At 43.1% G+C, this 13,229-nt stretch overlaps 1 protein-coding gene across 1 annotated transcript; it reads right to left on the bottom strand.

Annotated features, from left to right (window-relative positions):
* Window positions 1–3,599: 3,599 nt before the first annotated feature.
* LOC139533592 (uncharacterized) lies at window positions 3,600–9,100 on the bottom strand. Its single transcript, XM_071331744.1, has 2 exons — window positions 8,099–9,100; window positions 3,600–5,382 (listed from the first exon to the last, which is right to left on the bottom strand). The coding sequence occupies exons 1-2, from the start codon at window positions 8,748–8,750 to the stop codon at window positions 4,631–4,633; spliced, it is 1,404 nt and encodes a 467-aa protein (XP_071187845.1). The 5' UTR covers window positions 8,751–9,100; the 3' UTR covers window positions 3,600–4,630.
* Window positions 9,101–13,229: the final 4,129 nt, after the last annotated feature.

A 13,229-nucleotide genomic window follows, 5' to 3' on the forward strand; every position in this document is an offset into this window, starting at 1 on the left:
TTGTTGCATTACAACCTGTAATTTAAATTGATTTTTATTTGGATTTCATGTAATGGACATACACAAAATAGTCCAAATTGGTGAAGTGAAATGAAGAAAATAACTTCTTTAAAAATTAAAAAAAACGGGAGAGTGGTGCGTGCATATGTATTCACCCCCTTTGCTATGAAGCCCCTAAATAAGATCTGGTGCAACCAATTACCTTCAGAAGTCACATAATTTGTTAAATTAAGTCCACCTATGTGCAATCTAAGTGTTACATGACCTGTCACATGATCTCAGTATTTATACACCTGTTCTGAAAGGCCCCAGAGTCTGCAACACCACTAAGCAAGGGGCACCACCAAGCATGCGGCACCATGAAGACCAAGGAGCTCTCCAAACAGGTCAGGGACAAAGTTGTGGAGAAGTACAGATCAGGGTTGGGTTATAAAAAAATATCAGAAACTTGAAACATCCCACAGAGCACCATTAAATCCATTATAAAAAAATTTAAGAATATGGCACCACAACAAACCTGCCAAGAGAGGGCCGCCCACCAAAACTCACGGACCAGGCAAGGAGAGCATTAACCAGAGAGGCAACAAAGAGACCAAAGATAACCCTGAAGGAGCTGCAAAGCTCCACAGCAGAGATGGGAGTATCTGTCCATAGGACCACTATAATCCATACACTCCACAGAGCTGGGCTTTATGGAAGAGTGGCCAGAAAAATGCCATTGCTTAAAGAAAAAAATAAGCAAACATGTTTGGTGTTCGCCAAAAGGCATGTGGGAGACTCCCCAAACATATGGAAGAAGGTACTCTGGTCAGATGAGACTAAAATTGAGCTTTTTGGCCATCAAGGAAAACGTTATGTCTGGCGCAAACCCAACACCTCTCATCACCCCGAGAACACCATTCCCACAGTGAAGCATGGTGGTGGCAGCATCATGCTGTGGGGATGTGTCTCCTCGGTAGGGACTGGGAAACTGGTCAGAATTGAAGGAATGATGGATGGTGCTAAATACAGGGAAATTCTTGAGGGAAACCTGTTTCAGTCTTCCAGAGATTTGAGACTGGGATGGAGGTTCACCTTCCAGCAGGACAATGACCATAAGCATACTGCTAAAGCAACACTCGACTGGTTTAAGGGTAAACATTTAAATGTCTTGGAATGGCCTAGTCAAAGCCCAGAACTCAATCCAATTGAGAATCTGTGGTATGACTTAAGATTGCTGTACACCAGCGGAACCCATCCAACTTGAAGGAGCTGGAGCAGTTTTGCCTTGAAAAACAGGCAAAAATCCCAGTGTTTAGATGTGTCAAGCCTTTGAGACATACCCCAAGAGACTTGCAGCTGTAATTTCTGCAAAAGGTGGCTCTACAAAGTATTGACTTTTGGGGGGTGAATAGTTATGCACGCTCATGTTTTTTTGTTTGTCTTATTCCTTGTTTGTTTCACAATAAAAAATATTTTTCATCTTCAAAGTGGTAGACATGTTGTGTACATCAAATGATACAAACCCCCCCCAAAATAAATTTTAATTCAAGGTTGTAAGGCAACAAAATAGGAAAAATGCCAAGGGGGGTGAATACTTTCACAAGCCACTGTACATTTAAATAAGAGTTTATTAAATGTACTGTAGAGCATATGTGGGAAACAGTATGGATAAATAAAGGGGTATTACAATCATATACCAAAATATCAAATACACTTCAAATTAGTGGATTTTGCTATTTCAGCCACATGACAGGTGTATAAAATCGAGCACATAGCAATGCAATCTCCAAAGACAAACAGTAGAATGGCCTTACTGAGGAGCTCAGTGACTTTCAACGTGGCACCATCATATGATGCCACCTTCCCAAAAGTCATTTCGTAAAATGTCTGCCCTGCAAGAGCTGTCCCGGTCAATGGCAAGTGCTGTTATTGTGAAGTGGAGACGTCTAGGAGCAACAACGGCTCAGCCGCAAAGTGGCAGGCCACGCAAGCTCACAGAACGGGACCGCCAAATGCTGAAACACGTAAAACATATTCCACATTCCATATTCCGACAATAGTCCACATACTCTTGGTCATGTAGCATACTTTATGCCACTGTTCATCTGTAGTCTAATAAGCTGCATGCTTTCCAGACGAGTCGTAGTGGGAGGACCACACACCATATCAAGTTTACTTTGATATGATGGTTATTATATCAATATATGCGCATAAAGGCGTTTCCACCGCCATAATTCGCATAATTAATTTTACCGACACAAAAAGATCCTACCATGTTGAACAAACAAATGATCTGTCAGCATTTATAAAATTGTACCAAAACGTCCTGTTTCCATCGCAGCTGTCGTTATTATTTTTTATATGGTATGACTTTACCTGCATAAAAACTGTGGATGGAAATGTGGTTTATGATGAAAACACAACAAATACAGTACCAGTCAAAAGTTTTTCTTTATTTTTACAATTTTCTACTTTGTAGAATGATAGTGAAGACATCAACACTATTAAATAACACATATGGAATCATGTGGTAACCAATTAAGTGTTAAACAAATCAAAATATATTTTAGATTTTAGGCCTGATTCAGTCTCCTCTGAACAGTTGATGTTGAGATGTGTCTGTTACTTGAACTCTGTGAAGCATTTATTTGGGCTGCAATCTGAGGTGCAGTTATCTCTAATAAACATATCCTCTGCAGCTGAGGTAACTCTGGGTCTTCCTTTCCTGTGGCAGTCCTCATGGAGAGCTAGTTTCATCATAGTACTTGGTTTTTACAACTGCACTTGAAGAAACTTTCAAAGTTTCAGGATGGACTTTTATTTTTTGTATTTAACTAGGCAAGTCAGTTAAGAACAAATTCTTATTTACAATGATGGCCTAGGAACAGTGGGTTAAGTGCCTTGTTCAGGGGCAGAACAACAGATTTTTACCTTGTCAGCTCAGGGATTCGATCCAACCTTTCGGTTACTGGCCCAACGCTCTAACCACTAGGCTATCTGACTGACCTTTGTCTTAAAGTAATTATGGACTGTCATTTCTCTTTGCTTATTTGAGCAGTTCTTGCCATGATACGGACTTGGTCTGTTACCAAATAGGGCTATCTTCTGTATACCAACCCTACCTTGTCACAACACAACTGATTGGCTCAAATGCATTAGGGAAAGAAATTCCACAAATTAACTTAAGCCACACCTGTTAATTGAAATGCATTCCAGGTGACTACCTCATGAAGCTGGTTGAGAGAATGCCAAGCATGTGCAAAGCTGTCAAGGCAAAGGGTGGCTACTTTGAAGAATCTTTAATCTAAAATATATTTAGATTTTTTTCACACTTTTTTGGTTACTACATGATTCCATGTGTTATTCATAGCTGATGTCTTCACTATTATTCTACAATGTAGAACAATCTTGCTGTTACATGATTGTACAAAACACAGGGCCCTAGATGAGCAATGCCAGACAGCAAGGGCAGGGTAGTATAGTTATCTGCGTTTTATGATGTGTAGAACATATTGTAATAACCATATTTTATAATTAATAAACTTGGTGTCTAGTGTACTGTTTATGAAGTCATATTTTAATGTAACAATATTAAACAAAATAATCCAATAACACTCTGAAAATGTGACTTTTTATTGGTAAATCAAAAATGTACAAAATAAATTCATTCCTGTTCAAAATGAACAGGCTAATGAAAACAATATACAACAGAAGCATCACTTTAAATACATATTTTCCCTTCAGTTTAGGATTTATAATTATAGTGTTAAACTGTTGATAAAGATCTGCATTTAATACCAACAAAAACACTTAATTTCTGTATTGTGCTATCAACTCAGCCAAAGTGTTCTCTATTTCCATTTTACCAGGTGTGTGTAGTTAACGAAAATCAACCCTTGATGCCAAACTGTTGTATAAACCTTTCCAGGTGGAATCTGCAGACCTGCTCCTATCTGTGACTGCATAATGAACACCCTTTTATGCCAATTAAGAACATTGTGAACAAGCAGTAATAGAAATAGATTATTCTTTACTTGTTTTTTGTATTTTACCCTCCTTTCTCCCCAAATTTCGATCTTGTCGCGTCGCTGCAACTCCCCAACGGGCTCAGGAGAGGCGAAGGTGGAGTCATGCGTCCTCCGAAACATGACCTGCCTAATCGCGTTCCTTAACACCCGCCAAATTAAGCCGGAAGCCAGCTGCACCAATGTGTTGGGGAAAAAACGGTTCAACTGGCAACCGGGGTCAGTCCGCAGGCACACGGCCCGCCACTAGGAACCGCTAGAGTGCGATGAGCACTAACCTGGATGACGCTGGGCCAATTGTGCGCCATCCTATGGGGCTCCCGGCCACAGCCGGTTGTGGCACAGCCCGGGAATGAACCCGGATCTGTAGTAACACCTCTAGCACCGCAATGCAGTGCCTTAGACTGCTGCACCACTCGAGAGGCCCAGAAAAGGAAAGGGTAACTAACCACTAGCCTACCTGAAATAGATGATTCTTACATGATCAGCTTATGTACATTGTCAATTAAATAATATTAACTTTGATTAGGGTGAACTTAACACACAAAATTAGTACCATCATATCATGTCACCCCAAACATCAAAATATGTTTGTATGAATGTGTGTACCAAATCCATCCTGATTAGGAATCCAGGGACTGTGAGTGGAGGTGTGGCCATGTATAGGAGGGCCCTGCTTGGAGTAGAGACAGTGCCACTGCCGGGTGGGTTGTGGTGGGAGCAGGTGAGTGGGTCAGCCTGTGCTTCTTGAGCTGGCCTAGCTCCCTGAAACAGCAGCCACACTGGGCACAGCGGTAGGGCCTCTCCCCAGTGTGGATGCGCTGGTGCTTATGCAAACTGTCCAGGTGTCGGAAACGCTTCTCGCAATACCTGCAGGGATATGGCCGCTCACCCGTGTGAATGCGCTGGTGTGTCTTCAGGCAGTAGAAGCGGCGGAATCCCCGGCCACACACATTGCAACGATGCACCTTATCCGAGCTCTCCCTTCGGACTTCAAAAGCCCCTAGAAGACCAGCGTCCCCTGCAGAGGGTGGGACAAACCCCATGAAGTTACCATCATTGTCACCATCATTATCAATGTGAGCTGGCGTCTGTGGCAGTTGTTGTGATGACCCAGGGAGGTGGGACTCCAGCATACTTGGGACCTCAGGGTCGTTTTCAATTTTAACTGTTCTTTTGACTTCATCCACCTCATCCAGCACCTGGATCAGGCCCAGGTCATTCACATTGCCTGCTGGGTGACTCTGGTCCATCTCCAACTCAAAGTTGGTAATATCAGAAGTTCTGTGAAGGTCCTCTGCTGCCACTGTTCCTCCCTCCTGCTCCTGTTGAATTATTCCAGAGTCCTCTCCTCCACTTGCACGGACTTTGTACTCTGAAAGAGATAAATGATATCATCATGATCAGTGAGCAGGAGACTTTTCATTTGTTGAGTACATGCAAATAGGGCGATTCCATGTCAGCATAGCCTGAATATATTTTTGGTATCTCAGATTGTTCTGGCAGTTATCACATAGAAACTTCATTGGGAAGATGGATGTTTGATATGTTTTTTACATTTGTAATCATGATAAAAATTTAAAATACATTTAAGTGGCAATTTCGGCACTTTTTAGACCTATACATGGACCCAATGATCCATGAACCAACCGTACATGATACAGACAACAGCTTAATGTCGTTATACTCATAATAGAGTGCTCTAAAATATGGAGAATCGCTATATTATAAAATACAAATTGCACACATGCATTTATTCAACATTAAAAATAATATTAATATTTCAAAAGTACCCTTTTTGATTTGGTAAATTGTTAGACATTGTTTTAAACAATATACAAGTACGTCACATTTCCTGATTAGGGACTGTTACTTTTAAAGTTCTGATAAATTTTATGACCAACACAGTGAATGCAAAAATGGATTCAAGGGGAACTCAGTGGTCCTCTGTACCTCAGTTGGTAGAGAATGGTGCTTGTAATGTCAGGATAGTGGGTTAGATTCCCGGGACCACCCACGTGTAAAATGTATGCACGCATGACTGCAAGGTGCATTGGATAAAAGCATCTGCTAAATGGCATATATTATAACTCCCTCTGATGGTGATTTGCTGAATCCTACAGGAGGGCAGTGGTTGGTTAATGAACTATAATGTCAATTTCTATGTATAAAAATGATAATTTCTTCAAAAGTGGCAGAGCCCACTCTGGAAATGTGATGTGTTTGATGAGTATATTGAGACAGCCTTGGTTTCTCTAATGATTGCCTCGCCTGGTTCACCAACTACTTCTCTGATCGAGTTCAGTGTGTCAAATCGGAGGGTCTGTTGTCCGGGCCTCTGGCAGTCTCTATGGGGGTGCCACAGGGTTCAATTCTTGGACCGACTCTCTTCTCTGTATACATCAATGATGTCGCTCTTGCTGCTGGTGATTCTCTGATCCACCTCTACGCAGACGACACTATTCTGTATACTTCTGGCCCTTCTTTTGACACTGTGTTAACAACCCTCCAGGCGAGCTTCAATGCCGTACAGCTCTCCTTCCGTGGCCTCCAATTGCTCTTAAATACAAGTAAAACTAAATGCATGCTCTTCAACCGATCGCTGCCTGCACCTGCCCGCCTGTCCAACATCACTACTCTGGACGGCTCTGACTTAGAATATGTGAACAACTACAAATACCTAGGTGTCTGGTTAGACTGTAAACTCTCCTTCCAGACTCACATCAAACATCTCCAATCCAAAGTTAAATCTAGAATTGGCTTCCTATTCCGCAACAAAGCATCCTTCACTCATGCTGCCAAACATACCCTTGTAAAACTGACCATCCTACCAATCCTCGACTTCGGAGATGTCATTTACAAAATAGCCTCCAAAACCCTACTCAATAAATTGGATGCAGTCTATCACAGTGCCATCCGTTTTGTCACCAAAGCCCCATATACTACCCACCACTGCGACCTGTACACTCTCGTTGGCTGGCCCTCGCTTCATACTCGTCGCCAAACCCACTGGCTCCAGGTCATCTACAAGACCCTGCTAGGTAAAGTCCCCCCTTATCTCAGCTCGCTGGTCACCATAGCAGCACCTACCTGTAGCACGCGCTCCAGCAGGTATATCTCTCTGGTCACCCCCAAAACCAATTCTTCCTTTGGCCGCCTCTCCTTCCAGTTCTCTGCTGCCAATGACTGGAACGAACTACAAAAATCTCTGAAACTGGAAACACTTATCTCCCTCACTAGCTTTAAGCACCAGCTGTCAGAGCAGCTCATAGATTACTGCACCTGTACATAGCCCATCTATAATTTAGCCCAAACAACTACCTCTTTACCTACTGTATTTATTTATTTATTTTGCTCCTTTGCACCCCATTATTTCTATCTCTACTTTACACTTTCTTCCACTGCAAACCAACCATTCCAGTGTTTTTTTTTACTTGCTATATTGTATTTACTTCGCCACCATGGCCTTTTTTATATTTTTATTTATTTATATATATATTTTATATATTTTGTTTGCCTTCACCTCCCTTCTCACCTCACTTGCTCACATTGTATATAGACTTATTTTTCACTGTATTATTGACTGTATGTTTGTTTTACTCCATGTGTAACTATGTGTTGTTGTATGTGTCGAACTGCTTTGCTTTATCTTGGCCAGGTCGCAATTGTAAATGAGAACGTGTTCTCAATTTGCCTACCTGGTTAAATAAAGGTGAAATAAATAAAAATAAAAATATTGTTGCAAACAATGTCTAAAGAATAAGCTAAATCAAAAAGGGCATTTTATGTTGAATACATTTGTGTTTTTTTCTTCTTAAGAATATAGCCACACTCCATATTTTAGAGCACACTATTAGGAGTATAATGACACCAACATGTCTGAATCGTGTACGGTTCACAGATCATAGTCTTTCAGGAACCATGTGTCATATTTTCTCAAATTGTTTGTGAAAAGGGTAAAATGCATGTTAAACATCCTTTCTCCCAATGAAGTTGTGAGAATTGACTATAAAATCTGAGATGCCCAAAATATTTTTGGGCTGAGCTGGAATCGCCCAGTATAAATGTATATGTGTAGGATGTAAGCCTACCTTTCTCTGCAACGCCATCGTCTGTAATGTAGAATTGACCCTCTGTATCCTCCTCATTGTGATGAGATGCGTTTCCAACCTCTAATTGTGGCACTTTGGATGTTCGTGAGGGATTGGTAGAAGAGACAGTGGAGGAGGATGTCCGTATTCTTCTCAAGTTTTCGCTGCTCCTGGGCCATTCATGCTGCACTGTTGGTAAGCAAAGACCGACACTGGGGAGTGACTTAGAAAACTGTGATCGTGTGGATGAGGCTCGAAACGACTTGGGGCCACGGGTCGTGAGCATATTGGAAGGACTCCCCGAAGCAGTGGGGGGAAAGAGAAAAGGAGACTCTTCGGAACCAGGTCCTAAAGCACCTGATCTAGGCTGATTGTGATTAAGAAGTAAACACTGTTTGATGTTCTTCTCGGCTGCTGTCATGTAGTACCGTGTTGCTTTGAGTTCACCCTCAGATACGTCAAGTCTCTCTCTCAAACTTTGGTTCTCACGATGAGACTCAGCAGCAGCAGTCCGAGCAGCGGCCAGTTTGATACCGACTACTCTAGCAGTTTCCTTCAAAACGGCTTCTACTGCACACCTCACTGCCTGTTCGATGGTCGATGCAAGTTCATATTTGAGGAAAGAGACACTGGTCTCCATCGTCAAACTCATGGTAGTGATTAGCTCGATGTTATGTTTCCAACAGTTCGAAAAAGTTACAAATGCAAAATAACAGAAGCCTCGGGATTCAGTCCTTGTTGTTTGGTAAGCAAGGTAGCTAACGTTAACTGGCCACCGTGTTAGCTAGCTAACGTTGGTTCGATAGCAAGCCGTCTAGTTAGCCTCTGGCCAGACAACATACTGACTGTTTGCAATTCTTAAGAAACTAGCTTTTAAATCAAACAAATGAACAGCTAAATGAGTCAACTTGTTTCTCAAACAATCTCACTCAAAATCGTTTTTTTTTCTTTCGCCAAGTCACCTCCCCACGTATCAGCTTTTGAGTGTCGCACAGTTATGACGTCAAACGGTGTCTTCTTCTTCTTTATCAGCGGTTGGCATCCAATGTTAAGGTGCATTACCGCCACCTACTGTACTGGAGTGTGGGCCAGAGACAGGGAGAAACGAAATCCTATCTGCCAGCCCCGTTGCTCTTAAAAAAAGATAACAAAATATTTGAGACTATATCTAATGACGTTCTACTCAATATACTTTTTAAACTAATTTCCTGTATCCCCTTCTCCCTCATACTAGATCTCAGCCTCTCTTTCCCTTTGATACTGCCCACACTGTAGCAATACATGCTCCACGGTCTGTGTTTCCTGGCAATAACCACACTTTCCTGTTGGATGCTTTCCTATCACATTTAAGGTCTTATTCAACCGGCTGTGTCCCACCCCTAATCTTGTAAAAATAGCCTCCTCTCTTCTGTCTTTAGCCATGAAGTGCTTTGAAAGGCTGGTCATGGCTCACATCAACCCATAAACCCTAGACCCACTCCATTTTGCATACCGCACCAACAGATCCACAGATCTGGGGTGACAGTTAGCCTAGTGGTTAGAGCGTTGGGCTAGTAACCGAAAGGTTGCAAGTTCAAATCCCCGAGCTGACAAGATACAAATCTGTTGTTCTGCTCCTGAACAAGGCAGTTAACCCACTGTTCCTAGCAGGTTGAGAGTTTCAAGTTCCTTGGTGTCCACATCACCAACAAACTAAGCACACCAAGACAGTTGTGAAGAGGGCACGACAAACCCATTCCCCCTCAGGAGACTGAAATGTTTTGGCATGCGTCCTCAGATCCTCAAAAGGTTTTATAGCTGCACCATTGAGAGCTTCCTGATGGGTTGCATCACTGCCTGGTATGGCAACTGCTCAGCCTCCGACCGCAAGGAGGGTAGTGCGTACGGCCCAGTACATCACCAGGGCCAAGCTTCCTGCCATCCAGTACCTCCATACCAGGCAGTGTCAGAGGAAGGCCCTAAAAATTGTCAAAGACTCCAGCCACCCTAGCCATAGACTGTTCTCTCTGCTCCCGCACGGCAAGCGGTTCCGGAGCGCCAAGTCTAGGTCCAAGAGGCTTCTAAGCAACTTCTACCCCCAAGCCATAACACTCCTGAACAGCTAATCAAATGGCTACCCAGACTATTTGCATTGCCCCCCCCCCCCCCCCCCTACGCTGCTGCTACTCTGTTTTTATCTATGCATAGCCACTATAATAACTCTACCTACATGTACATAATTACCTCAATTACCTCGACACCGGTTGAGGTGCACATTGACACATTGACTCTGTACCGGTACCCCCTGCCGCTATTGTTATTTACTGCTGCTCTTTTATTATTTGTTATTCTTATCTCTTACTTTTTTAGGGATTTTCTTGAAACTGCATTGTTGGTTAAGGGCTTGTAAGTAAGAATTTCACTGTAAGGTCTACACCTGTTGTATTCAGCACATGTGACAAATTAAATGTTATTTTATTTGTTTAGCCAGTACATCAACTGCCTCGTTCCCCTCCACCCCCACATGGGCTGGGTTTGTTGCACCTCATAAAGCAGGTCTTGTCTGCTACGTGAGCTAAAGGACTGGAGACTCAGCAACACTGCACATGAATCAGAGAAAATAACTACTCTGTCTGGCTTGACTTCCTCCATCCACTGCAAGGCCTCACTCCTCCCTATCTGAGATACCTACTGCAGCCCTCATCCTCCACATACAACACTCGTTCTGCTAGTCACATTCTGTTAAAGGTCCCCAATGCACACACATCCCTGGGTCGCTTCTCTTTTAAGTTCGCTACAGCTAGCGACTGGAACGAGCTGCAATAAACACTCAAACTGGACCGTTGTCTCTCCATCTCTTCATTCAAAGACTCAAACATGGACACTTACTGAAAATGGTGGCTGCTTCATGTGATGTATTGTATTGTATTGTCTCTGCCTTCTTACGCTTTGTGCTGTTGTCTGTGCCCAATAATGTTTGTACCATGTTTTGTGCTGCTTCCATGTTGTGCTGCTGCCATGTAGTGTTTCTACAATGTTGTTGTCATGTTGTGTTGCTACCATGCTGTGTTTTCATGTGTTGCTGCCATGGTATGTTGTTGTCTTAGGTTTCTATTTATGTAGTGTTGTGGTGTCTCTCTTGTCGTGATGTGTGTTTTGTCCTAAATGTTATATTTTATTTTTTATCTTTTGCCTTTTGGTAGACCGTCATTGTAAATAATAATTTGTTCTTAACTGACTTGCCTAGATAAATAAAGGTGAAATAAAATAAAATAAAAGGCCAACAGTATGGCCATCAGCTCCGCTGTATATACAGCCAGATGATCTGTAATACGTTTCCTGACTACCACCCCACATGCCTGCACTACAAATGCTGACCCAGTACATCCTGTCCTTGGATCTTTTGAACCATTTGTATAAATGGCCACTTAATCCTGATACACAGTATCCAGACGTCTCTTAAACAAATCAGATGGATCAACACCCTCCCTATCTTTCTGTAGTCTCTCCAACACTTCTAGATCAAATACTAGCCATGTTGAATTTACAGGAATAGCTCCCGATGGACTAAACTCCCTTCCATACAGTCCCATCTCCTTCGCTTAGGCATTACCCACCCACCCAAAACTTATGTTCTGTCTTCGCTTATGTACCCAGCATGCCTCTAAAATCCCTTTCGCAGGATGAGACACCCCATGTCCCTGTAGGTTGACCCAATAATTAATTGCCAGCTGCTGTCTCCTAATCTGCAATGGCATATCCCCCATCTCCACCTGTAGTGTGTCTCATCACTAAGATGGGCCAACATAACATAGTACACCTCATCTTTCCCAGGTGAAGTTAACCCTGCCTTACCTATTGCCCTTTTCACTTCTGTCATGGTAAATGGTGCATTCAAGGCATCATTTACATTCTCCTTCCTATCCAGCACTCCAGGATTCTAATCTCTCGTTCTCTCTCTCCCCCTCTGCCACAGAGCTATTCACTTGGACAAACGCTTAGGCCATCATCTCTGCCTTCTCCTCATCTGTTACTGCCACATCCTTCCCACTCATCAACAGTGGATAATCCCACTCTCTTCTGACCCCACTCATCCTTTTAATCATCCCCCACACTTCTCCCACAGGTGTCGTCCTTCCAATGGCGTCACAGGACCGACGCCAACATGACCTCTTTCCTTGACGGATAGTTCTCCTCACCAGAGCTTGCTTATATTGAATCAGATGTTGGAAGTTATGTGTCCTTTTCAGTACTCTAAATGCCCTGTTCCTACTCCTCACAATATCCCCACACTCCTCCGTCTACCATGGGACTCTTTTCCTCCTCCTCCTCCTCCCTGAACTCTTAGGTACAGCCTCAGTAGCTGCCTCCATTAACACAGTTCTCACCCAGTTATTCATACTATCCACATCCCCTCTCATATCCACCCGAGCCATCACCTGCTCACTCAGCTCCTGAAACGAATCCCACTGCCTACTCTATCCACTGGCACCTCCTCCTCCCTCCGGCCTACTGTGCATACTATGGGGTAATGATCACTCCCTACTGTCGAGGTTCAAGGCAGACTTCACCCCCCCTCCCTAAAGCGTGTTGTATGCATTAAAATCCCCACACCACATTACCTTAATTCTATCCTGGCCCTCCACCCTCTCCAGCACCTCCAGCTTCAATATCTGACATTATAGTAGTTCATTACCACTAGCACCCCTCCTCTCAACCACACCTCCACCATCACATATTCCTGTTCAATAGCATTTGGCAAACAACTTTAAGGTGCCTTACTGCCATCAACTGGACTGGAGAGTGGACCAGAGACAGTGAAGGTCTAAATCCTACCCAAAATTCTCATCTCCAAAGGGAAACAAAATACATAAGTAAATACCACATCCCCTGAAGATTTACCCAACAGTTCACTTAATCCTGACTCTTCAACCGCATTACTCCTCAAATATAATAACAATCGCTCACTTTCCTCGCATATTTCTGGCACTGAACTAGAACAGGTTCCACTGTCTCCATCTTCTCCTCCCAGTCGGATGTTTTCCGACCAATTTCAATGTACTATTGAGCCTTGTGTGTCCCAGTCTTAGCCTTGTGATTACACTTTCCTCCCTTCTCTCTTGGCCTGAGGACATCCTGCCCCCTTCTCTTC

Source organism: Salvelinus alpinus, chromosome 1 (genome assembly GCF_045679555.1).
Source record: "Salvelinus alpinus chromosome 1, SLU_Salpinus.1, whole genome shotgun sequence".
Taxonomy (NCBI): domain Eukaryota; kingdom Metazoa; phylum Chordata; class Actinopteri; order Salmoniformes; family Salmonidae; genus Salvelinus; species Salvelinus alpinus.